General features: G+C 45.6%; 2 protein-coding genes across 12 annotated transcripts; one reads left to right on the top strand and one right to left on the bottom strand.

Annotated features, from left to right (window-relative positions):
* Window positions 1-184: 184 nt before the first annotated feature.
* Window positions 185-9905, bottom strand: DPCD (deleted in primary ciliary dyskinesia homolog (mouse)). Of its 7 annotated transcripts, none has more exons than XM_083615363.1 (6): window positions 9698-9904; window positions 8434-8514; window positions 7009-7133; window positions 5911-6044; window positions 1903-2005; window positions 185-1290 (listed from the first exon to the last, which is right to left on the bottom strand). In XM_083615363.1, exons 1-6 carry the CDS (start codon window positions 9840-9842, stop codon window positions 1186-1188), a joined length of 693 nt encoding a protein of 230 aa, XP_083471489.1. In that variant the 5' UTR covers window positions 9843-9904; the 3' UTR covers window positions 185-1185. The 7 variants fall into 7 exon arrangements, with proteins under 7 accessions (XP_083471489.1, XP_083471491.1, XP_083471492.1 ...); XM_083615365.1 differs by having other exon boundaries at window positions 9752-9902; XM_083615366.1 differs by lacking the exon at window positions 9698-9904 and adding an exon at window positions 9344-9480.
* On the top strand, window positions 9476-22710 carry POLL (DNA polymerase lambda). Of its 5 annotated transcripts, none has more exons than XM_083615346.1 (10): window positions 9497-9555; window positions 10462-10659; window positions 11526-11680; window positions 11979-12276; window positions 12471-12642; window positions 15146-15454; window positions 16479-16652; window positions 16831-16959; window positions 19118-19286; window positions 20579-22710. In XM_083615346.1, the coding sequence occupies exons 2-10, from the start codon at window positions 10601-10603 to the stop codon at window positions 20941-20943; spliced, it is 1830 nt and encodes a 609-aa protein (XP_083471472.1). In that variant the 5' UTR covers window positions 9497-9555; window positions 10462-10600; the 3' UTR covers window positions 20944-22710. The 5 variants fall into 5 exon arrangements, with proteins under 5 accessions (XP_083471474.1, XP_083471472.1, XP_083471476.1 ...); XM_083615350.1 differs by lacking the exon at window positions 9497-9555 and having other exon boundaries at window positions 9989-10659; window positions 20579-20704; window positions 21652-22710; XM_083615348.1 differs by lacking the exon at window positions 10462-10659 and having other exon boundaries at window positions 9476-9555.
* Window positions 22711-23617: the final 907 nt, after the last annotated feature.

Below are 23617 nucleotides of genomic sequence, written 5' to 3' on the forward strand. Positions count from 1 at the left end.
CTTTTGCCTGTTGTGTGCCTGGCCTACGTTGTTGTTTAATTAAAGAATTCTAGCCATTATTCACATATAAAATTGGGATCAGGCTGGGAGGGATATAGTTTTCATAGAAGAATGATAGAGTGGACAGATATTGTTACAAGATCAGGTTATTCTTCCACGCATACGGGATTGAGAAACCAGCATAGAAATTTGAACATTTGCTTTTATTAAAATGAAATTGATACCTTCAATAGTGGTACAAACTGGCATAAATGATATACTGAGAGAGGTCAAAGTATTGAGAGCTCAGAATATACACGTTCTAGGGCAAAGGCAGTGGGAAAAAATCCTTTATGCTTTGTTTGAAACAGGTTGGGTGTTCAGTTTGAGGGGCAACTGCGGGCAGCTGACACTGTCAGCTGGAAACTATGTAAGATATGCTTACTTGGTTCTTGCGCTTCCCTTTATATCAACTTTAAATGCTATTGCATGCAGTAGGAGAAGTAATGGTACTCATCTTTCTTCTGGGACCTCTCTCCTGCCATATTCTTGAAGACAAAGACACGAGTTTTTAGAACCTTTAAAGTAATTCATAGTGCTATAGAGGATGCATATACCATATTGGCCTGAGTATAAGCCTCACTTCCCCCCCCAAATTCCGACTGTGAAAAGTGAAAGCGCAGCTTATATTCACGACCTTACGGTATGCAGCCAGGAGCATGAGGCAAACAGCGCCAGGAGCGCAGCATAGCGGTGCCCGCCCCATATGTAGTCCCCCAAGGCTGGGAAGGGAGAGAGGGAGGAAGGGAAAAGGCCACCGGCAACGCAACACGCCCCCCCCAGTATGCAGCCAGCAGCAACGAGGAATGGAGCAGCTGATATTTGGGCATTTTTTTCCCCTTTTTTTCTTCCCCCCCTCCAATTTTAAAGGTGCGGCTTATATTCAGGCCAATATGGGAGTTTTGGCTCCCTGAGAATTGTAATTAGCACACATACAAAGACGTCAACTCCTAAGAGACTGGTGCTTCTCACCCGTGCTGGACACCAGCAGGCTGATGGGGAGCTCTAAAAGTCTTGCAAGAAAGCTCTTTCAGAATCTACAAACTCAGGTAACTTAAGTCCTTCCCCAAAAAGTTTGTCTCCAATCATCTCCTTTATTAAATAAAAGTAGTAAAATATATACAGATGACATTCTGCAACTGCTGGCTACTGTGTCTTGCATTCCCCATCTCCATTATTAGCTGCCTTGATCTTCTTTAGCTCCTTTTGCAGCTCCTCCTCTGCAGCCAGAATCTCTGCTGGCTTCAGGTACTGTGAAAACGAAAAATAAGCCGCATATATCTCTAGCACAAACAGAGCTGTTACACAGTGTCAAGCTTGCAAGCCCTTGGAAATTCTCACACTTGCGAAGTCTTTGCAGTCACCCCAAAATTCAATAACACTGAGCATAAGAATTTACAGAGGAAATACAGCATAAAACTGTATCTCAAATGCATCTAATTTAATGCATGTTATCTCATATTGGAACTTAACCCTGGTTAGACTACTGGACTGCACAGTCTCCCCTGGCAAACTATTCACTTAACTTTGCTGGCTATTACATTCTACTTCATATACCTAAGCAGTTTTGAATATCTACACTAAACATTACAGCCATAAGAAAAAGATGGTTACTCATGGGAGAGGAGGAAATGTGTAAATCCTATGGCATTCTAAACTCTGAAGCAGAAACAGAAATAGTAATTAGGATTTTTCCTGCTAAGCCTCAAGAAACTTATTAGCTCCTAATTTTGTAATTTTTCATTGTACTTAAGGGCCTATTTTTCTATTTGTTTCTCCAGTTTTCACAGAGATGGTGATGCCAAAAGGAAGGCCAGGAAAAGTTCTAAGTTACATTGACAAATCAGTCTTATAGGTACCTACCGTGATTATTAATGTGTTGTTGGCATGAGTAAAGCTCAGAGCAGTACTATCCAAGGGCAGTTGGAATCTGTCTAAGTCAGGAACGGAGAATTTCTTGTAATATCTGAAGATAAGCATGAGAGAGAATGTGAGGGTAACACCATTTTTGCTGTTACTTTTGTCATCTTTCGAAAGCTAGTTCATTAAGATGTAATCCTATACATAAAACCTAATCTACAAGTTAGAGAAACAGAAATGCATTCATACTTCTATTTTGACCAGAAACAGTTTCAATATTTAACATTGATCACTCTCCCAACATGGCTGCATGTTTAATCAATTTTAAAAGCACACATTTTGATTGAGTCTGAAGATGTCCCTGGTTGCTGGGACTATAGTGTTTTTTAATGCAAGTACATATAAATTGCAATGGCAAGCACCATTTTAAGATATCCCACCTGCTATGAGAGAGGAGGGATTCCACAGATGATATCTACTACAACACAGCATCATTCAAAAATGAAGTGTGCTTGTTTTCCCCTTACATTTATTTTCTCATGTGCACATTTAGGCTGCAAACTATCTCCCTGATTTGCTGTGCAGGTCTCCCTCTGCCCAGTCCCAAACAGCTCCAGCAGCTCCACTCCTCCAGTGTGCAGCTTCTAGATCATCCTACCAAAGGTGTGAGCAGGAAGGGGTACAGCTTGCAAGATTCCCATTGGCACTAACTCACAGAAAGCCCCCAGATGGAGTGTTCTGGGGCAGAAGGAGCTGAGTCAGGACCACTGCTGTTAGTTGATGGCACTGGTCCAGATATGGGTCCAGTTGCTACACCAACCCCAGACTAGCATAGTGCAGAGTTTGCCACATAGGTTTGCCTGTGTGCCCTGTGTTCCATTCCTGCCAGCGTGAGTGGGTGCAGTGGTGGCTACACCATTCTGTCCCACACCCCAGCTAAGGTTAGACTAGCTCTGTTAATGAATTTTATTTTTATTAATAAGTCAATATGAATACCGTGGTACCTCGGTTTTCGAACATAATCCATTCTGGAAGACCGTTCGACTTCCGAAACGTTCGAAAACCCAAGGCACAAAGGGTGGTGTGCAAATTCAATAGAGAAAATTGAATTTCGATTTCCAAGATGCGTTTAAAAATCGAAGCATTTACTTCCGGGTTTTTGGCATTCGAAAACCAAAACGTCTGACTTCCAAGACGTTCAAAAACCAAGGTACCACTGTAACACCAACTGACTTAAGATTTCTTAATCACGTGAAAGCTGTGTTTTCCAAATATGGCTGCAGAGTGCTGGGTAAAGTGGGAGAGAATCATAACTGTTTGAAGGGCTGTTTATTTTCAATTACCTTGAATCTGTATTGGTTCATACACCTTTGTCCTGCCAAGTATCTGGTGGATCTAAACAGTCTGTCTTCTACCCAGCTATGACTTAACAAAACTGAGTGAACATTATTCTTATCTCCCCCCTACCCCACCCTCTGCACTACTACCATTTAGCCCCTTTGTTACTCTTCCCTTGTGAAATTCCCTCCATCGCATGGACATGTTTCTGGTGCCCCAAACTGAATGGGAGAATTTATTCCCTGGTGTCAGGCCCATAAGCAATCCTTCTCCATTAAGCCCGTTCTGCTTAGAGGTCGACTGCTTGAACTACTGCTGCACAAAACATGAACCCTTTATTTTCCAAGCCTTAGCGAAAATGCATACAAAGGACAACCAGCCTTGGATGCTTTGCCTGCTAGCAAGGAATGTTACCGCAGGGCTCGGAGCCTTCTGCGTAAATTTGGGAAAGGTGGCAGACATGGATAATAATAGGGGTGTCAAAGGTTAAACTGCAAAGATTAGTTGAACACAAAGACATGTTAAGGAAGTGTTAACTTCTTACTGATTGAGACAATAAAAAAGCAGGTCCCAGAAAAAGCCCAGTGTTTCAAAGAGCCTAAGGAACCCGCACTGGGAACACCAACTTTGCCCCCCAGCCTTCCCCAGGACTGAAGTAGTGGGGAAAATAATACCTGGTATGGTCTCCAACTAAAATCTGTGAGAGATCAAAGGAAAACAGATCTGCTGCTTTGCCCCCTTCTAGTGTAATGTTAACTGCTACCTTGCCCTGCAATAATTGAATCTGCTGTGGCTGAAGAGGCTTTGCCTGTTTGTTTGGAAAGTTTGCTTTAATGGATTTGTTTTACAGCAAGAGGGCTAGAGCAAATCCCACTTGAGCAGCCTTTTGCTGTGGCTAGAGGGGCCAACAATGAATGAGTTGGAGCGGATGGCAATATTTTCTTTTTTAAGGTCCCTCGGGGCAGCTGTGTGTTCTGGCAGGGCTCCTGTGCTGTCAACAGCTGCATAGTCAATGTTCAATAGGTTTAGTTTTCTCCCTCAGTGCATCTCCCTGCGTGGAGATTTCATCTGTTTAACTTCTGCCTGCCATGCAGCTGTTGGAGGCATAAAGATATCCCTAACTGTAGTCTCTTTGGACTCCTAAGTGCAGGCATGGACTTGTTTACCCAGCCACAAGAACTGACACGGTTTTTAGGAGTTTATATCTAGCCTAAACAAAAGCCTGATTTTGGTAAAAGCACTAAGAGTACAACAATTGTAAAGAAGATCAAACACACACAGCATCTCTGCTCCTCTCTAAATAATATACCACTGGCAATAAGGGCAGGAAATCTGAATTCAGATTATTTTATCCCCACCACCACTATTCACTATATTAGCAGCCATCTATAGTCCCAGAAGCTTTTTGAAAAAGGACTTCACCGGCATTCTGAGTAGCAGGGGTGGGGACTGCAGCTGGGCAGGCCTTGCTGGAAAGGGAGTTCCATAAGGGAGGTGCTACAAAAGAAAGAAAGCCCTCTCCTGTAAATCTTAAACTACAGAGAGGCTTACAGGGCAGGAGACACTCCTTCTTATGTGTCACCTTTTAAGTTCAAGATGTGGATGCCAACCCAACACTTTTGCCTTTCACAATACACGTCTTGCTTATTGAAGAGGAGATCCTGGGGATTTGATCCTGCACACAGTTAAGAGCAGTTCACTCCAGGTATATCTAATGTACCTAGATGTACCTCATCTTTCCCTTCTCGCAGTTCTGAAAACCAAAATTATCTCCCTTCTTCTCCTCTTCCGTACAGGCCTGCTAACCAGTAGCCCACAAGCAAAACATGAATGAAACGGCTCTCTGCTGTTGGTATTCAGAGATGCTATGCTTTTGGACATAGAGATACCATTTAACTATCATATCTAGTAGCCAATAATAGGTAAATCCCCAATCAATTTGTCATGTTTCCTTTAAAGCCATCAAAGCCAGTGATCATCAGCCCATTGTTTTATATGTGTGAATAAGTCCCCTCTTCTGTGTGGCCTCAATCTACTGGTAATCAACTTTGTTGGTTGACCCTGAATACCTGTGTTATGAGATGCACCATGCGTTTCTGCAGAAAGTCGAGGCTAGTCAAGGGCTGTTTAAATCAAGAAGTACTTAAGCATCTCCATACCTATCAAGAGGCGGCCATTGAGCAGCAAGAACTTGATCTTGCACCTGCCAATTGCAGTCAGATAGCAAAGATGCTAAGTGGAAGGCCTACAGGGTCAATGTAGCCTGGCCTTCATTGTGAAGTGTTCGACAAGTCTCAACCATATCCATGGCCCTTCACTGTCACTGATTAATAGTATTCTTTGCCCTCAGAAGATCTTTAACTTAAAAACATAACTGGCCAAAGAGAGCAAAGCAGCTCTTTGCCAACAGCACCACCTCTAGGTAATTTTCAGGGATTGCACAAAAAATAGGTTAGAGAATGGAAGGGAAAATCAATGTTTTCCCCCCAACTTCTTCATTAAAAATTGGGATTGAGAAATGCATTTGCTTCTGTTTGTAATGCTATTGTCAAGCAGGAAGAGGAGAAGTGATAAAACTTTGCAATAAGTTTTCTCCAGATCCTGGGCTTTATCAAAATCTGCAGCCCCCCACTCAGCTTCGCCCCACCTCAAGGGAACCTTGTGCTTACTGACTTCTTATTTGTTGTACGGACCACACAGCAGCGCTCATCCTTCTCCACTGAAACACGATAGACATCTTTAGGATAGGGCAAGTTCCGGATCCGCCACTGGAAGCTGTTCTTAGTGTCTTTGCGCATAAAGATAGGCTAGAGAAAAGGCACATTTCAGTTATCCTGGCATCATTCAGATGGAATAGATAGCAGTGGGGAGTTTTGGGCTTTGCACATTCAGGTGCTTGGTCTAGTTATGTGGACCCACATAGCAGTACTGAGGATGGAGTCTCTTTGAGGTCACCCCCCACCCTCGCTTATAGTTCCTCAAACGTATCAGGAATTCTATAAGTCTATAAGTCATTTATATAATTTCCAAGCAGTCAGAGGCTTCTTCAGGATACACAAATGAAACTGATGTGGAGGAATGGGGAGGAAGAAAGCTGTATTAGATTTAAGCCAGAAGAAAACAGGTTAAAGTAACAAAGGTCTCATAGATGAGGAACAATGTGGTTTCTGGTAGAGGTATCATGAGCCTGTTCCACAAGGAACATTGGTTACCTCATGCTGGTGGTGAGATCATGAATTTCCCTTGGTCATTCTATGGAGAGAGCTATTTATCTTAAGGAAGGGCCATAGCATAGTGGGACAGCACATGCCTTGCATGCAGAAAGTTTTAGGATCTGGCATCTTTGATTAAATTATTTTAAACAGTAGCACTTGGAAACATTCCTAATTCAGTAAGTAGCTGCTGCCAGTCAGGTAATATTGATGGACCAATAGTCTGACTTGGTGTGAGACAGCTTTACAAGTTTATACCAGCACTAATGTCATAGGCATATGTTCTCCAGTGAGTCACGAAGTAAAGTCACCTAACCGAGTACTACATATGGTTTCTCAACCCAGATACATCCCCAAGGAAACAGAAACCATGCATTACCTCTTTCTCTGTTCCAAAGCTAAGATGAGCTACATTATGTTACTTTGCAATGGAAGCATTACTACTCATCTTAAGAAGCCAAACTGTAGTCTCAGAATTCAGAACAGGTAACCTAGGAAAATGAGACCCGTAGCAATTTCAGATGTGATTGTGATGTAGAAAGGAACTTGCCTTACTTACATTAGTACTGCTCTCCTTAATGAGCTCACGATCCAGAGGTCCTGATGCGAGCAAGTTTGGCTCTCCCACCTCAACCTGCCAAGCGCCACTAGCACCCAAGGCATTCTTCTCTCTCCATTTCCTCACTGCAAAGAAACAGAAAGGAAGCACCTCTTTCAATTGCTTTTTCAGGGAAACATCCTCAGTAAATTTGCATTTGAGGATGGGATTCTCTTGACACTTCAAGGAGTAACTTCAGATGTTGCATGACTGAGAATTTTTATATAGGAGTAAGACATGATTAACAAGAAACTGCACTAGGCATGGTGTAGGTTTTCTGGAAAAAAATTGAAATAAGAAAATTTCCCAATGCTAAAAACCAATTGAAGCTGATTTAACAATGGTGGGTTATTTATACTTTAAGTTTTAATTTATCCTCAGTTATGCCCCGCATGCTGAAAGGGGCAACAGAGCCATGCACAGTTCCCCACCCATGAGATCCACATGGGTATGGGGAACCACATAACTTGAGGGTGGGGCTGTCATGCTCAAAGTTTCAGCTCCTAGAGAAGTCTATATATGTGGCCTTACCCAGCTCAGATGTTCACACTCAATATGCAGATGTTGGGAGAAGTGTGATCATGAGGCCTCAGGGGCAAGGTCAAAACAATCAGGCCTTCAGCTTTCATGGAAATATACTCACAGCCTTTTGTGGCTCAGACATACATGCTTAATGCATGTTACTGCTGAATTTTATGGAATAATGCAGTTTTAGAAACACACAAATGTCCAAGCATAAATGTAGTATTGGGAAAATTTCCTACTTGCATCACTGCTAATATGTAACATGGAAGCTCATTCTAGAAGAGTATTCTTTCCCGTGGTCCTATCAAGTATGAATTTGCTTCCTAACTCAAAGTACAGTGGTACCTCAGGTTACAGACGCTTCAGGTTACAGACGCTTCAAGTTACAGACTCCACTAACCCATAAATAGTACCTCAGGTTAAGAACTTTGCTTCAGGATGAGAACAGAAATTGCACAGCGGTGGTGCGGCGGCAGCGGGAGGCCCCAGTAGCTAAAGTGGTACCTCAGGTTAAGAACAGTTTCAGGTTAAGAACGGACCTCCAGAACGAATTAAGTTCTTAACCCGAGGTACCACTGTACAATTCTATTCTACTTCTCCTATGTTGGAAATAATTACCAAATTGAGTGGGAGGATGAAATGAATGAGTCACAAGCGGCCTAATTCGAAGCTGCGCTATAACTAAAGGCATTTTTGACTGGGAACTTCCCTTTGCTATGATCAACATGAAACCCGGACCTGTGCTATGTGCAGCAACTGTCAGATGCAAGCTCCTACTTCTCATCAACCTGTACTATTAATAGGCCAAGCCCCTGTTATGACCAATTTTAAACTCCTAATAAAGAAAGGAAGCTTGCTTACAAAGCAGCTGGTTTGTCTTCAGGTCATATTCCTCTGCCATCTCCTTCCCATTGTCAAACAAGTAATGGATTTTTCGCATACCTAAGGAGAGCAGAGGTGAGTGAATCCACAGAAATGATGTAGAGAAAAGTCCCACCCACTGACACTCCCTGACCCTGTTTTCAGCTACCCCAAGCCTTAGCTGGAGAAGCCAAAAGTCTAGACCACAGCATCTGTGGCATTCTGGCATTCACAGGCTGCCACCCTAAATCATACAGCTTGATCTTATGGGACAGCGGACAGAGATTTCAATGGGACTGACCCAAGCGTAAATGACTAAGGCCCAACCCTTTGCAAATTTACTCTTAGTTAAGTTCAGTTTCAATTGTTATTTTAAGAGATTTATACCCCCACCCTTCGACAAGTTCCCAGGGCACCTCACTGGGGCTGCTTCCCAGGTAAGCACAAGCAGGGGCTGCCGCCTCAGTCGAGCCCTTGGGCTGTACGTACTAAAGCAGCCTTAATGCGAAGGTGACAGCCCAACTCACACTCGCCTGGAAACAAGCCCAAGCTGAACACAGTAGGATTCACTTCTGAGTAAATATGCATTGGATGGCTCCTAGACCCCTTTACCTTGGAAGCAAGTCCCACTGGAACCAATGAGTCTTATTTCGGAGAAGACACGGGACAGTGGAGTGTTGTAACCAAATTTATTGTGGCACAGGCTTTCGTGGACCGCAGCCAGCAGTCCTAAGCCCCGCATTGCATACACCCCACTGACCCCGGGGCTCTACTTTCCCCGCTTCCTCGTACTGGCCCCAGTCCACCCCCGTCCCTCGCCGGTGCTCGTCCGCAGCCCGTCAGGATCCGGGCCTCGCCGCTCCCCGCTCCCCGGAGGAAGGTCTGCCGAGGACGCCCCGCTCCCATTTACCGTCCCCGAGCAGGGCGGTCTTCCGCGCCGCGCGCAGCTGCTCCAGCCAACTCGGCCCGGCCATGATGCCGCCGGACGCATTGCCAGGGCAACCGCCCTACACTTCCGGCCTCTCCTGACCGGACACGGAAGAAAACGCCGCGCGGGGGGAAGTTTTGCTGCTTCTCCCCCTCGCCTTCCCCCAGTCCTCTTTCGCGCCCGCAACTCCCCGGGTAAGTGAAATAAAACGCGAAATAGCTCCCCGCCCCCACCGCGCGCGCGCGCTCTCCTTCCTCCGCCCGAGGGGCGTTTCTAGGCCTCTCCGCGCGTCTCCTTAGCCCCGCCTCCCTCCCTCCTTAGTGGGCCTCATCCTACCCGAGGGGAGATCAGAAGAGAGCGAGCGCACAGGTGCAAGAAGAGTCGGCGCACCTGCATGCCTGCCGGCGCGAAGCCTCGCTGCCACGTGGAGAGGGACCTGGGGCCTGTGGCGGTGTTGGACTCCATCTCTCATCAGCCCCATCTCCCATCCTGCTTGGCCGGGGTGATGGGATTCGTAGTCCAGCAGGCTCTGTTTACCTCTCTGAGGCGACGGCAATATTGGCCTGCTTGGCCGGGCCGATGGGATTCGTAGTCCAGCAGGCTATGTTTACCTCTCCCCTGTTCTTCTTTATGGTCTCGCATTGTCTCATCTTGGTCTCCTCACATCTGTCCGGCACTCCACTCTGGAAGTGAGACACCTCCTTCTGGCTTCCTGTCTCTTCTTGCATTCTGCACAAGCTCCACGTCCCTTGCCTCCGCTCTCTGTAGCCCTGTTACAACGAACACCCTGTTAGGTTTCTGCTTGTGACGTTGGCTCCTCCAGCTCTACCACCTTCAGCCATACTAAAGTCTCCTGCTCCCTCAAAATACTCTACCCTTTCTCCCCTTAAGCTTGAAACTGTCTCCCAGAATACCTGTGTGGTGTTTCCTAATTTTTCAAATTCCTCCTCAAATCCTACTTTTTCTGTGAGGCCCTTGGCTCAGCTCCCTAGTTCCTATGCCTTGCTGCAACTAAGGCTGTAACTGAGCCTAAGCACATGCAACTCAAACAATTGTGTGTTTCCCCCCTGCTTATCCTTGCCTCCACTTTTATTTCTCAGGGCTCCAACAGGGCCACCAGGATTGATGCTCTGTATCCACCACCATTTAGACTCCCTAGTGGCAGCACTGCTGTGGTCACCAGCATCCTGCTCCTGTCACAGGCTTGCCTGTGAGCTTTCCTGAGACCCCAGTGATGTAATGGATGCATTGCTGAGTAGTCACTCTACTCCCAGCCCATTGCAGCAGCACTGCAACAGGTGAGCCAGGTGGAGGCTGATAATTTCTCCACCACCTCCCTGCGTGCTGTCATGGACCTTCTCAGAGATGGTGACAGCTCTGAAATGGGCCAGGAACTGAGTGGTTGCTTCGGACCTTGCCTGTTATAGTGCCACTGTGGAGAAGTGTGAGGGGAGTCTGGTGGCTGCAAGAACATCACCACTAGAGGGCCCAAGGGGCAGCAGATCCTGGAATTTATGTTTTGGTTTGTGCTGGGGGCTCCACTGAAGACAGCCTGCCCTGTACCCCCTTTAAAAAAAACAACTGCAGCCAAACTGTTCCCCTGAGTTGAATTTTAAATTGAAAGCTCCCCGGGGCAGGGGCCTGCCCTCATACTCTGTAAAGTACCATGCACACTGAGGATGCTATATAAATAAAAGGTGGTGTCTGTGGAGCTAGTGTGTATTCAGGAATTCTTGAGGGAGGTGGCCTTATGTTACTGCTATGAAGCACTAAGTCTGTTGGTCTTTGAATGTACCACATTTTGCAAATTGAAGCGAATAAGACCTATTAATGATTTGGTGGGATATCTACCAGGGCCTTTCACCTGTTGCAGAAAAATAAATGGCCAGCTCTAAACACACAACTGAATTAACATAGGGAGTGCCTTTTGCTAGAAGATTCTCTGTCATTAAGGTAGATCACAAGCTAAGGCATGCCTCTAGAAACTGAAGTTACCCTATTGGCATGTCAGATTCTTGCACCTCATTAATTTCCACCTCTAGCTAAAGTTGTGTTTCACCTGTTGGCATGGGACATATGATAGCTTGATTTTCATTTCAGGTTTACAAATACCTTTGTGTTGTTAGTCACTTCAAACTCTTGCAATCTTTACCATCTTCCTCAGTAAGACTGCTTGCTTCTGCCTGGGAAGGAGGCATCCATGTTCCATGGAGCCCCAAGGAATTGTCAAAGCTTTCCCCAAACGAAAGAAGATCAGATATGATTCACAGAAGGCAGTGCCTACAAAGGTACTGAAAGAAGAAACCAAGAATGAGCAAGGTGAGTTTTCTGTTTGCTTCCTCAGCCATGTGAAGCTATGAGACAACCTAGCATGCTCTGCTTGAGATTACTATGGCCTAGCTGTTAGTGCAAGTGGTTTACTTTGGGAGAAATCACTTAAACCTGGAGGGTTCCAATCAAATGGAGGCATTGAGTTTTGAAGTCTTATCTGTGTGATACAAGAGATCTGGTCTTCTCCATACTAGTTATGGCTTCAGGCTGTCAGACTCCCATCACTCAGATAAGACATGAAGCCTACTCTTGCTTTACTGAGTCTTTTCTCTCTGGCTTTCATTAGCAGCGTGGTTGGAGCCAATCACTGCCTATGTGCTGCAAGCAGGAATTGGCCAGGCCAGGGCTGAGATCTTCCGCAAGCAGATCGTCCAGAATGGGGGAATTGTCTGCAGCCAGCTTTCCCCAGATGTGACACATGTTATAGTGGATGAAGGCATGGACTGTGACCGAGCTTTCCGGCTTCTCAAACTAGCCAAGTTACCCCAGGGATTGCAACTGGTGAAGGCATCCTGGCTGAGTTCCTGTATTGCAGCACAGCAGATCTTGAAGACTACTGGCTACAGCCTCTTCATCCCGGAGAAGTAGGTGCCTTTCTTACTTCAGCATGTGGTGGCAAGTTTTATGTGGAAATCCATTTCTTATTTTGGGAATGGACACAGAGGAAAGAGAATTGAATTCCTCATTTCTTTTCAATTTTCTCACACTCTTGTTATGGATAGAATGGCTGCCTTCAGAAGCAGTGATTGCACCTTGCTGTACGTTTGATTCTTGGCAGGTATCTGGATGTGTCAGACACTTCAAAGCAGCAATCACAACTTCTGGATGAAGTGATGGTCCAGCCTCAAATGGAGAGTGCAGTCCTGGCACTGAAGGATGAATCTCAGGCAGATGTTTCCAGCGTTTCCTGTAGTGCAGCAAATTCCTCAGGGCAGCAAGAAGTTAAAGGGGTGAGCCCACTTAGCAGATTCCCATTTTTGTGCTTTTGAGCATTTTTGTAGGCTATGCCAGGGTTTTTATTGGGGAAGAGCTGTAGCTCAGTGACAGAGCATTTGCCTTGCATGCAGAATATCCCAGGTTCAATCCCCAGTGTCTCCAGGTAAGGCAGGGGGAAAGCCCTGCCTGAAATCTTAGAGAACTGCTGTCACTGTGGACATGATTGACACCCCTTTGTTCCAAAGATGAAAAGGTGTCATGCTCCTCTTAGATACAGATAGGTAGCCGTGTTGGTCTGCCATAGTCAAAACAAAAAAATTTTTTTCCTTCCAGTAGCACCTTAAAGACCAACTAAGTTAGTTCTTGGTATGAGCTTTTGTGTGCATGCACACTTCTTCAGATACACTGAAACAGAAGTTGCCAGATCCTTCTATATAGTGAGAAGGTGGGGAGGGGTATTACTCAGAAGGGTGGTGGGAATGGGTGATTGGCAGATAGCTGTGATGAGCCTGTTGACGACTCTTAACGACTGCAATAGGTCTTATAGGAAAAAGCAAGGGGTGAGAAGGTGAAAAATGGCTTTGTCATGTATAATGAGATAAGAATCCAATGTCTTTGTTCAAACCAGGTCTCTCCATGGTTTTAAGTTTGGTAATGAGTTGCAATTCAGCAGCTTCTCTTTCCAGTCTATTTCTGAAATTCCTTTGTAGTAATACAGCTACTTTGAGATCTTGTATAGAATGTCCTGGGAGATTGAAGTGTTCTCCTACTGGTTTCTCTGTCTTGTGATTCTTGATGTCCGATTTATGTCCGTTTATTCTTTGGCGTAAGGTTTGGCCTGTTTGTCCAATATAGAGAGCTGAAGGACACTTCAAATGCCAACAGTGTCCTTCAGCTCTCTATATTGGACAAACAGGCCAAACCTTACGCCAAAGAATAAACGGACATAAATCGGACATCAAGAATCACAAGACAGAGAAACCAGTAGGAGAACACTTCAATCTCCCAGGACATTCTATACAAGATCTCAAAGTAGCTGTATTACTACAAAGGAATTTCAGAAATAGACTGGAAAGAGAAGCTGCTGAATTGCAACTCATTACCAAACTTAAAACCATGGAGAGACCTGGTCTGAACAAAGACATTGGATTCTTATCATACATGACAAAGCCATTTTTCACCTTCTCACCCCTTGCTTTTTCCTATAAGACCTATTGCAGTCGTTAAGAGTCAACAGGCTCATCACAGCTATCTGCCAATCACCCATTCCCACCACCCTTCTGAGTAATACCCCTCCCCACCTTCTCACTATATAGAAGGATCTGGCAACTTCTGTTTCAGTGTATCTGAAGAAGTGTGCATGCACACAAAAGCTCATACCAAGAACTAACTTAGTTGGTCTTTAAGGTGCTACTGGAAGGAAAATTTTTTTTTTGTTATGCTCCTCTTAGAGTTAGGGAACAATATTGTAATTGGAACGAGGTGTGTGTGTTGACAACAGATTAAGCGGGTGGAGTCTATAGATGATACAACCATTTTTTTCTCTTCTGAAAGGAGTGAATTTGCCTCTATTAAACAAATGCTGGGCTGTCATTGTAGAAGCTGGGCACCTAACATGTGCTTTCTTTGGTTACTTTTTCTAGCAAGCTTCACTTCAGACCACCTAAAAGTTACAAAAATAGGAAAATGTAGAAGGAGCTTTTGGCAGATTGTTTCTGCATTAGAATGTATGTGTGTTATTCTGCTGCCGTCTTTGTTTGGCAATGCCTTGAGGTTCATTTATGCCAAGTCTCCTCTTCATTCAGAGAATCTGGCAAAAATATACACTGGTGTAAAAGCTCTATATGCCCAGTTGCCTTGAATTTTAATCTTTCCTAACTCTGAAGCAATATTAAAATCAGCTAGTAAAATACTAGTTACAAAATGTTAGCACCCTAAAGTCAGAACATAAAAAGATCATATTGACTACAATGTGCTCCTTATAGCATCTTGCCCACAAGGTGTAATGAATGTAAGTCATTGTTCAGCTTCTTAAGAATTATATCCTTTCTGTTTTCTACTAGTCAATGGAATACCTGGTATGTTCATAATGGGATGTTGCCCCCTAGTGCCTGAAGTAGAGAGCAAAAGGAAATTGTGCCACTAAAGTTGCTGTAACCTGGGACATCTTATTCATGCTCGCTCGTCACCACCACTTCAAAATAAAGCCACCTTCATAAGTTAAATGAATCCATAGCATTATGGTCACTGCAGGGACTCTGCCAGCTATGCTTTCTTGTAGATGATCATCATAACTGAGGGGAGGAACATGTTATATGCAACTGTTAGTACAGCTTATGCTTTTTCTTTCTCTCTCTCAACCTTTCTAACGATTGTGGTGGATCTCACAGGGACTACCAATCCCCTTTAATGTTTCAGAGGCTCCCTGCCTTTGATGCATTATGAGCCAGTGCCTTGCAATTGCTTGCATAAGTAATGGCTACATTTCACAGCTGCCTCTTCTACCTCTCTCCAAAGACAATCTTGGACAACGAGGGAACTGAAGGGGAAGAGCCTGTTGTCACTCTGGGAGAACTGGAAGCACTGAGGTCAGGCAAAGACCCAAACACTTTGCCAGGAGATTCTTCTGTGGCGCTTCCCACTAGCAAGTGGGTTTGTGCCCACTCCTCTGCAAGCAAGAAAATTAATCATAACCAGAGCATTACAGAGAAGCTGGAGCAGCTGGCAAAAGCCTACTCTGTCCAAGGGGACAAGTGGAGGGCTCTGGGTTACTCAAAAGCCATAAACGCCCTCAAGAGCTACCACAAGCCAGTCACCTCTTATCAGGTAACTCAGATAGATCTCTTCTAAAGCAAATCCTTTCTTGTCTTCTCTAAAGCAGCTGCAGCTTAATGTTCTTGGGAGCAGCCATTAAGTCTATGGAGCAACTAGCCTCTCTTCTCCTGCCTCACACTTGCAACTCCTGGCTGCACTGCATCCTGTGTGGCTAGCCAGCAGCTTTGTTCCACTGAACAGTTGTAAGGTCCAAATTGCTTGTGTTTTAACTTCCCTGGGCTTGGCAGCATCATTCCATTTCTACTTGGGCCATTGTATAGAGAGATTTCTTAAGTATGAAATTAGCAAAAGCCTACACTATGCTTCTGTACGTTTCCAAGCACAATTCAAAGTGCTGGTGTTGACCTTTAAAGCCCTAAACGGCCTCGGCCCAGTTTACCTGAAGGAGCGTCTCCACCCCCATCGTTCTGCCCGGATGCTGAGGTCCAGCGCCGAGGGCCTTCTGGCGGTTCCCTCATTGCGAGAAGCAAAGCTACAGGGAACCAGGCAGAGGGCCTTCTCGGTAGTGGCGCTCGCCCTGTGGAACGCCCTCCCATCAGATGTCAAAGCGATAAACAACTACCTGACATTCAGAAGACATCTTAAGGCAGCCCTGTTCAGGGAAGTTTTTAATGTGTGGTATTTTAGTGTATTTTTGGTTTCTGTGGAAGCCGCCCAGAGTGGCTGGGGAAACCCAGCCAGATGGGCGGGGTACAAATAATAAATTATTATTATTATTCTGGTCATTTAAAAGGAATGCAGAGGAAGTCTCTGTCTGCACTGAGAGAAAGACAGAAAAATCTTATAGTTAAAGAGTAAAGGTCAGATTTTATTTGCAAAAAATTCATAGGCTTCTAAATCCCAATTTAGGAAGGTGGATTCTTGGATAGGAGGGTCTGTGTTAGATACCCTCAGGAGTCAAGAACCAATTCCCCCCTGCCCAAGCTGAGGCTAGTCATCTCCAAGCTGGAAACAGGTGATATTTCCAGATTAAATCAGCATTGTAGCCTTTTGTCTGTTTGTGGCTGTTTTTCAGGAAGCCTGCAAAATCCCTGGAATTGGGAAGCAGATGGCAGAAAAGATTGTGGAGATCCTGGAGAGTGGGCACCTTCGAAAGCTGGACCACATCAGTGAGAGTGTGTCAGTGCTGGAAGTATTTTCCAATATCTGGGGAGCAGGAGTCAAGACTGCTCAGATGTGGTACCAGCAGGTAATTTTCTCTCCTCTGCTGTCAACAAGTGCTGCAGTTTTGCTTGTATTATGGTATTGTTACAAGGACCCTGTATGTGAGTTAATTCTTTAGTTTCATTGCTGAAACTGGTATGGAAAAACCTGCTAATGTGCTAGAGGAGGGAACTTCATACATGTCCCGTGTGTCCTCTGGGCAGGGCTTCCGCACTCTGGATGACATCCGCACTAAGGCTTCCCTCACCAGCCAGCAGGCCATTGGCTTGAAGCACTATGAGGACTTGCTGGAGCGCATGCCACGTGAAGAAGCTGCCCAAATTGAGCAGACGGTGAGTACCGCTGTGAGGACTCTGGGCAGGGCAATGTCGAGGCTTAACAGGTCACATGACACACCTCATCAAATCACCTCTTGAGGCAGCCACGATTCTGGTAGGTCCCACATAGTTGGACTTCCTGGCAGTTCAAAGGGGAAGGATGATGAGCAAAGCTGCTGCCTGTTTTGCCTTTCCTCCCTCCAGGTTGGCGATTTGGCACATACCAGATTCTGCAAACATGTATAACTGGGATGGGAAGCTTTGGTCCTCCAAATGTGGTTGGACTCTGGCTCCTATCATCCCTGACCATTGGCTGATGGGATTTGGAGACCCAACAACATCTGGTGGACCCCAGGCTCCACATCCCAGCTCTAAAGAGAGCCTAGAAATCTTACCTGTCTATTTATTTGCTACAAACCAGCAATTCTCACCCCTTTTTTTGTAAGCTCACAACCTGATAGGCCAGTCTTTCTCTTAAAGGACCCTCAGACTGCATCATGGCAGAACAGTGGTGCAATAACACCTTGAAAATCTTTGTGGTCCCCCCCCCCCCATGGTAGGGAAAGGGAGCTTTCTAACTTTCTGAACAGGTCTCCCTTCCTTTTGTGGGTGTGACCAGGATGGTGCTCATAGAAGCCAATAGGCAGTTTATAAAATTGTTTTTGGGTTGCAAGTTGTCAGCTTATAGGCTGAAGTTGCTCAATCCTTTATCACTGCTTCTCCTGTACATTGAAATCACCATGGCAGCACTGGGCAGCATGATACTGTCACTCAGTCACAGTGCCTGCTCCTGAAGAATGCATCGTTGCCAGGTAGGGCATCATTCCTCGCACAGGATTAAAGCTCTTTTGGAAGCCCCTGCCCTTGGGAGTGGACCTATTGTGGGTTTGATGGAATTACCCATTTCTTGCCCACCTCAGGGAGTAGACAAGAGAATGAGGGGATTAGCTGCTGTCCGTCTGAGACCCAAGGTGCTGTGTGGGGCTGGCTGCTTTCAAGAAAACTTAATTGAGGATGCAGAGGGACAGATCTGCATTCGAAAAGCCATGAAAGCTGTTCCCAAATGTTGCAGGGCAAAGGTTAATGAGCTTATCCCTCACTAATGAAGGATGATCCTGGAGACTGACAAGGAGCACTCAGACCCTCCCCCTCCCGCCACCGCCCAGCCCCACAACTGCTTCCTTTCCCTCTACTCATGCCACTCTCTATGTTCTGAACCAGCAATCATGTCTTTGTTTAGTAAGATGGATTATTGGCACCGTGACACCCATAATCCTGAATTCTGAAATCACCTTCAAGCGATGCTTTTAAATGAAGCCATCAGAAGTATGCTGGTGCAGAGAAGCTCTTGGGCGAGGGACTCTTCTTTGGGCACCCACCCCCTGGGATGTGATTTCCAGCAGTCTAGGGTTTGACTGCTGCTCTAGCAGGACATTTTGCTCTTCACTGCCAAGAGTTTTCCGTCCATGAAATGGGAAATGGCCCAGCCCTGCAGGAGGAGAGTGCCAGCGTCAGCCAGCCTTACGCCAGCCCAAAATACTGATCCCGTATGAATTTTGGATGTCCTGGTGACTTTAGGACTGGTTCTGCTGCGTCACATATTTTGCTAACACCCTTCTCTTCTAAAAGGGCTAAAAGGTCCCAGGTCCCACTCTTTTTCAACCTGCTTCATTACAGCTTTGGACAGAATTCTTTGTTTATGCAGCAGAGTAACATCCCATAATTTGGAAGGGTTATTGTCACCTGTAACCCAAACTACAAATGGGTCACAAGTTAGCTAACCTGCATACGTAACAACTCATGTAATTCAGCATCCTGAGAATTTTAGCATTCATTATCACCACTGTGAGAGTTTGAAGTTAAATTTACAGTAAACTCCCAAACCCCAGTTGGGCTCAGTACAATTTTCTGTTGCAAAGGGGCTGGACTCCTTGCCCTCCCTCATGCCCAGCAGAAGCAGAATAAATTTAATGATTTAATGATTCATACAAGCAAAAGAATTCAGCTGTCTTGACAAAAGAATTTGAATTATGGTGTATGTTTTGTTTTGTTTTGTTTTGTTTTACCCACACTGCTGGGGGTAATTGAATCACCACAGTGGATGGGAATGGAAAGATACTTGAAATCAGCAACTACACCTCTGCCCGTTCCTCTACACTGTCTTTCACTGCAGGTCAGAGAAGCAGCCCAGTTGATCAATCCTGGGCTGGTGTGTGTTGCGTGTGGCTCGTTCCGGCGGGAAAAGTCCACCTGTGGGGATGTGGACGTGCTGGTGACTCACCCCGATGGGCACTCGCACCAAGGAGTGTTCAGCAAGCTGCTTGATAGCCTCCGGAAAAGTGGTATGAGGGTACCTGTGGGGCTGGAATGTGGCAGGGCAGGGTAAGGGGTCACACTGTTGAACATTTTCACCACTCTGAAATCAGCAGAATGGGAATCCAGAATGTGTATCTGGCACTGCCATGTTGAGCTTGTCTTGGCAGTTCATCTTGGCACTAAAAGTGCCTGTATCTGGGACTTCTTTGGAAGGAACCATCTTCTCCCCCCCCCATAGATAGTTGGGCTCCCTGCATGAAGGACTTTATAAGAAGGAATGGTTTATAGTGCCTGCCATAATATAACAACATGGGTGATTCTGTTTCTTAACATACTTCTCTGTACGAATGTCAGAACCTCTTCTCACCTATTCTTATACCGTAAAGATGAGGCACACAACCTAATGAACATAGCAGGTTTGATTAGCTTCTAGCTCACATTTTGGACTCTTTGTTCTTAGTGCCAACATACAAGGGCAACAGAGCCTCTGTCTCTAGCCAAATTTTGGTGAAAGCCTTTACTCTTGTCGTTCTCCAAGATACTGGTTTAGCTATGTCTTAGATGTTCTTCTAGGAGAGAACGTATATTTTGAGAGACCAGAATGCTGATCATGATCAGGTAGTACAGGTCTCTTGTATGTTGAACACCACGAATTGTCCTGGTGGTGCACAGTCTTGATAAGAGCATAAGAAGACCCCTGCAGAATCAGGCCAGGACTTAACAGCGGTCCGCCAGATCCCAGGAGACTCCCTACCAATCATGTTGGTGAGCCAGGAGCCCAGTACTGATGCTAGCAAGCAGGGAGCCCTCCAGCACAGGCTTACCACTGAGTGGGGACAGAAAACAATCCTTGCAGGAATCATAGAATTGGGACCCCGTCCCCGAGTCATCTGGTCCAACCCCTTGCAATGCAAGAATCTCAACAAAAGCATCCACAACAGATGGCCACCCAACCTCTGCTTAAAAATCTCCAGGGAAGGAAAGTCCACAACTTCCTGAGGGAAGCTCTTACTGTCAGAAGGTTCCTCCTGATGTTTAGTCGAAATCTCCTTTTTTGTAACTTGAATCCATTGGTTTAGGTCCTACCCTGCAGAGCAGGGGAAAACAAGCTTGCTCCATCCTCCATGTGACAGCCTTTGAGATATTTGAAGATGGCTGTCACATCTTCTCTCAGCCTCTGCTTTCCAGGCCAAACACACCCGGCTCCTTCAATGGCTCCTCATAAGGCTTGGTTTCCAGATCATCTTGATCGCCGTCCCCTGCACATGTTCCAGGCGCTCTGCCAGCCAAACTCCCTGACTTGTGCCTTTCCCCACAGGCTTCCTGACAGACGATTTGGTGAGTCAGGAAGACAATGGAAGCCAGAAGAAATACCTCGGGGTCTGTCGTCTGCCAGGACCAGGCCGGCGCCACCGGCGCCTTGACATCATTGTGGTGCCCTACAGTGAGTTTGCCTGTGCCCTGCTCTACTTCACTGGCTCAGCCCACTTCAACCGCTCCATGCGAGCTCTGGCCAAGACCAAGGGCATGAGCCTGTCAGAGCATGCCCTCAGCAGCGGGGTGGTGCGTGGAGCCGGTGGCCTCAAAACAGTGCCTGGCGTGGCCCTGTCTACTCCCACCGAGAAGGATATCTTCATTCACCTGGGGCTGCCTTACCGGGAGCCCCCCGAGAGAGACTGGTGACAAAGGACAGGAAGAGAGCCATTTGAGGATGCCCTCGTGGTGCTTGCATGTGACTCACTTGGGATCTTCCAGCCTCTGCAGACTTGTCTGCTTTCCTTGGCAAATTCTTGCAGGTGCTAAAGACAGGAGGACTTGTGTGATTAAGGGGAGCTGGTCCTTCTCTGTGCTACTGGGAAGAAAAGCCCAAGGCCCTGAATGGATTCAGTTTTTTAATGGATTGCCATTAGAGAGGCACTAAGGGCAAATTAACCTACCTCACCGGTCAGTTTTAATTAATGAATGAGAAAATTTGTAAAGCGATTTTGCACATTGAAACTCCCATGTAAAAGCGGAAGAAGAGTGGTGGGGGGAATGAATAGATTTTTAAGAATGGATTTTAAATACACCTTTGTGAAGGTAGAATCCTTTTAAGGTTTCTAGCTTCTCTTATTTGGAGAGGCTGCTTTTCTGCTAAGGCTGTACATTTGAGAGGGGGGCGGGTTGTGGTTTGTTTGCCAAGAAATGAAGTGTAATGGATTTCCATCTCGGGATTAATCTCTTCTAGCTGACATTATATTCTCCCTCCCACCCTGCTGCTGGCCTTGGAAAATGTTTTAAAGGTTTTGGAATCCTACCCTTCCCCAAATGGTGGCACAGGATTGTTTATTTGCGTAATTTATGCTAACTGTAGAGCTTGGTATGGTTTCAGGATTTGGAACTTATTGTTAGTACTTTCAGGAGGTGAATAAAGGAGAGGGAGCTACTGAACGCAGCAAGCCAGTAGGGAAGGGGCAGAGAACGGCATGAAGTGAAGACACAGCAGGAGGGTAGCTTTGGATGGAATAACTTGGAGGTACTTTTCTAGCACTAAGAAGAATCAGGCAGTGAAACAACTTTGGGGTATATGCTTCTCTGAGTACCAAGAAGAGGCTGAATCAGCATCTCTCAAGAACGTTTCGGATATAGTTTGCAGTTAAATATCAAACTTCTGTGCCAAGGTAAACATAATTCTGTACTAATTTGTTATTTCTTTGTTAAATTTCTATATTGCCCTTCATCCAAGGATCACAGGGCATTTACAATATAAAAACAAAAATACACTCACTGAGGTCCATCTACCCAGAAATGCTGCTGAAACACCCGTACACTACTGAGACTCCTTGAAGTGCTACCTGCACACTTTCAAACATGTCTTCTCAGCCTTAAAGGCTTGAAACTTGTTTCCCCCCCTTTTAAAAATGAAGCTGCAGTTCTCAGGGTGCTGAACTGTGACACAGTGCTTTACCACATCCTGCATCTGTATGGCTTGATTAGGATGCAAACAGCAGAATACACTTTGCCTTAGCTGATGAGTCAGAACTTATTGGAAGTCGCCTAATACCAGATCAGACTATTTTCCCATCTAGCCCAATAATGTCTACTCTGACTGGCAGTGGCTCTCCAGGGTCTCAGGGATATTCCCAGTCTCTTGCTACATAATCATTTTAAGTAGGAGATGCTAGGAACCGAAGATCTGGGACCATCTGTTTGCAGTACAGGTGCTCTGCCACTGAGTCGTGGGCCCTTCCCAGTTCTCGTGTTAGACTAGGTGACCCTTGGGGAAATACACCTTAATGAGCTGTAGTTATCCCCTTAGCCACACAGGCTCCTTTGCCCACCTCCATGTTGTACCTCTGCAGTGTATCACTTAGGGATCAGCGCAATAAGGTCCCCTTGTGCTCTGTTCCTTTGGAAACAAAGGATTGCTGTGATTGCTGAAAGACAATAAAACCTGTTAACATGTTTTAAGTTCTGTTATGAATTAGATCCTTGGTTGGACTAATGATGCAACAGGGATGGCATTCTAAAGCTGCCTCCATGGTCGCTGTAAGTACCACCTGGATGCTGTGTAATGCTCCCATAGAGGAATTTGAAATTGCTGATGCAGTGAAGAACTTGAGGGGAAAGGGAGAAGTTACTTAGCAACTAAATTGAAAGGTGGCTTGATCTGGTATGTGGAGGGGGGGGACATCTTTTCCCCGATATAATATTATTGAGGAGCCAATAGACGCTTTGATCTGTCATGGAGATGTAGAAAAAGAACCTTTATACAGTAATTGGACTAATTCAGATCAGTGCTGGTCTGCAATAGGATTCTGTGGATTGGTCTGTTGGTGAGTGATGGAACTGTTAATGGGAAAGTAAAAGCGTTTGAAGTGCTCTCCGTCTTGACTTACTGTATTGTTGCTTTAGAAGACAAACTCAGTAGGATATGTTGGTCACAGTGCGGCTTGGAGGGCAATTCCTGGCCTGCCTAAAGGTAAAGCTAGAGGAACTGCTGGACCACAATCCTGCTAGCGCTCTTCCCCCCTTGATCTGAGTTCAGAAGACACAGCTCTTTCCCTGCCCTTTGTCAGTAGCTTTGTGCTGGTGGCAGGGAGCCACAATTCACACCCAGGCACTAACCACAGCTCCAAATCATCAAAGCCTCCTGCTCCTGCAGGGAAGGGCCCCCCCCTCCTGTGTTGTTTCTTTTACAATGACTGGAGTGGGCACTTGGGCAACCAGGTGGTAAGAGTTTTGGGGCAGCAGCATACTTGCAGCTTCCCTAAACCTCAATGGAGCCTCTGCACTGTAGTTTATGAGGGGGTCTCAATTCAACCCTGATGACTGTAATCTTCTTTTATAATGGATTTTTTCTTCTTCCCAGAGATTT

The sequence above is a fragment of the Podarcis filfolensis genome (assembly GCF_964270895.1).
Source record: "Podarcis filfolensis genome assembly, chromosome: 5".
Taxonomy (NCBI): Eukaryota; Metazoa; Chordata; class Lepidosauria; order Squamata; family Lacertidae; genus Podarcis; species Podarcis filfolensis.

Excerpts from the sequence above, each read along its gene's own strand:
- DPCD (XM_083615363.1), bottom strand. The coding sequence starts at position 9,842 with ATGGGGCTGATGAGAGATGGAGTCCAACACCGCCACAGGCCCCAGGTC. Across the intron at positions 6,045-7,008 it reads TTAAGGAGAGCAGTACTAAT|CCTATCTTTATGCGCAAAGA; the intron begins GTAAGTAAGGCA and ends CCTTTTCTCTAG. Across the intron at positions 1,291-1,902 it reads ACAACACATTAATAATCACG|TACCTGAAGCCAGCAGAGAT; the intron begins GTAGGTACCTAT and ends TCGTTTTCACAG.
- POLL (XM_083615346.1), top strand. The coding sequence starts at position 10,601 with ATGGATGCATTGCTGAGTAGTCACTCTACTCCCAGCCCATTGCAGCAG. Across the intron at positions 16,653-16,830 it reads CTCAGATGTGGTACCAGCAG|GGCTTCCGCACTCTGGATGA; the intron begins GTAATTTTCTCT and ends TCCTCTGGGCAG. Across the intron at positions 16,960-19,117 it reads CTGCCCAAATTGAGCAGACG|GTCAGAGAAGCAGCCCAGTT; the intron begins GTGAGTACCGCT and ends CTTTCACTGCAG.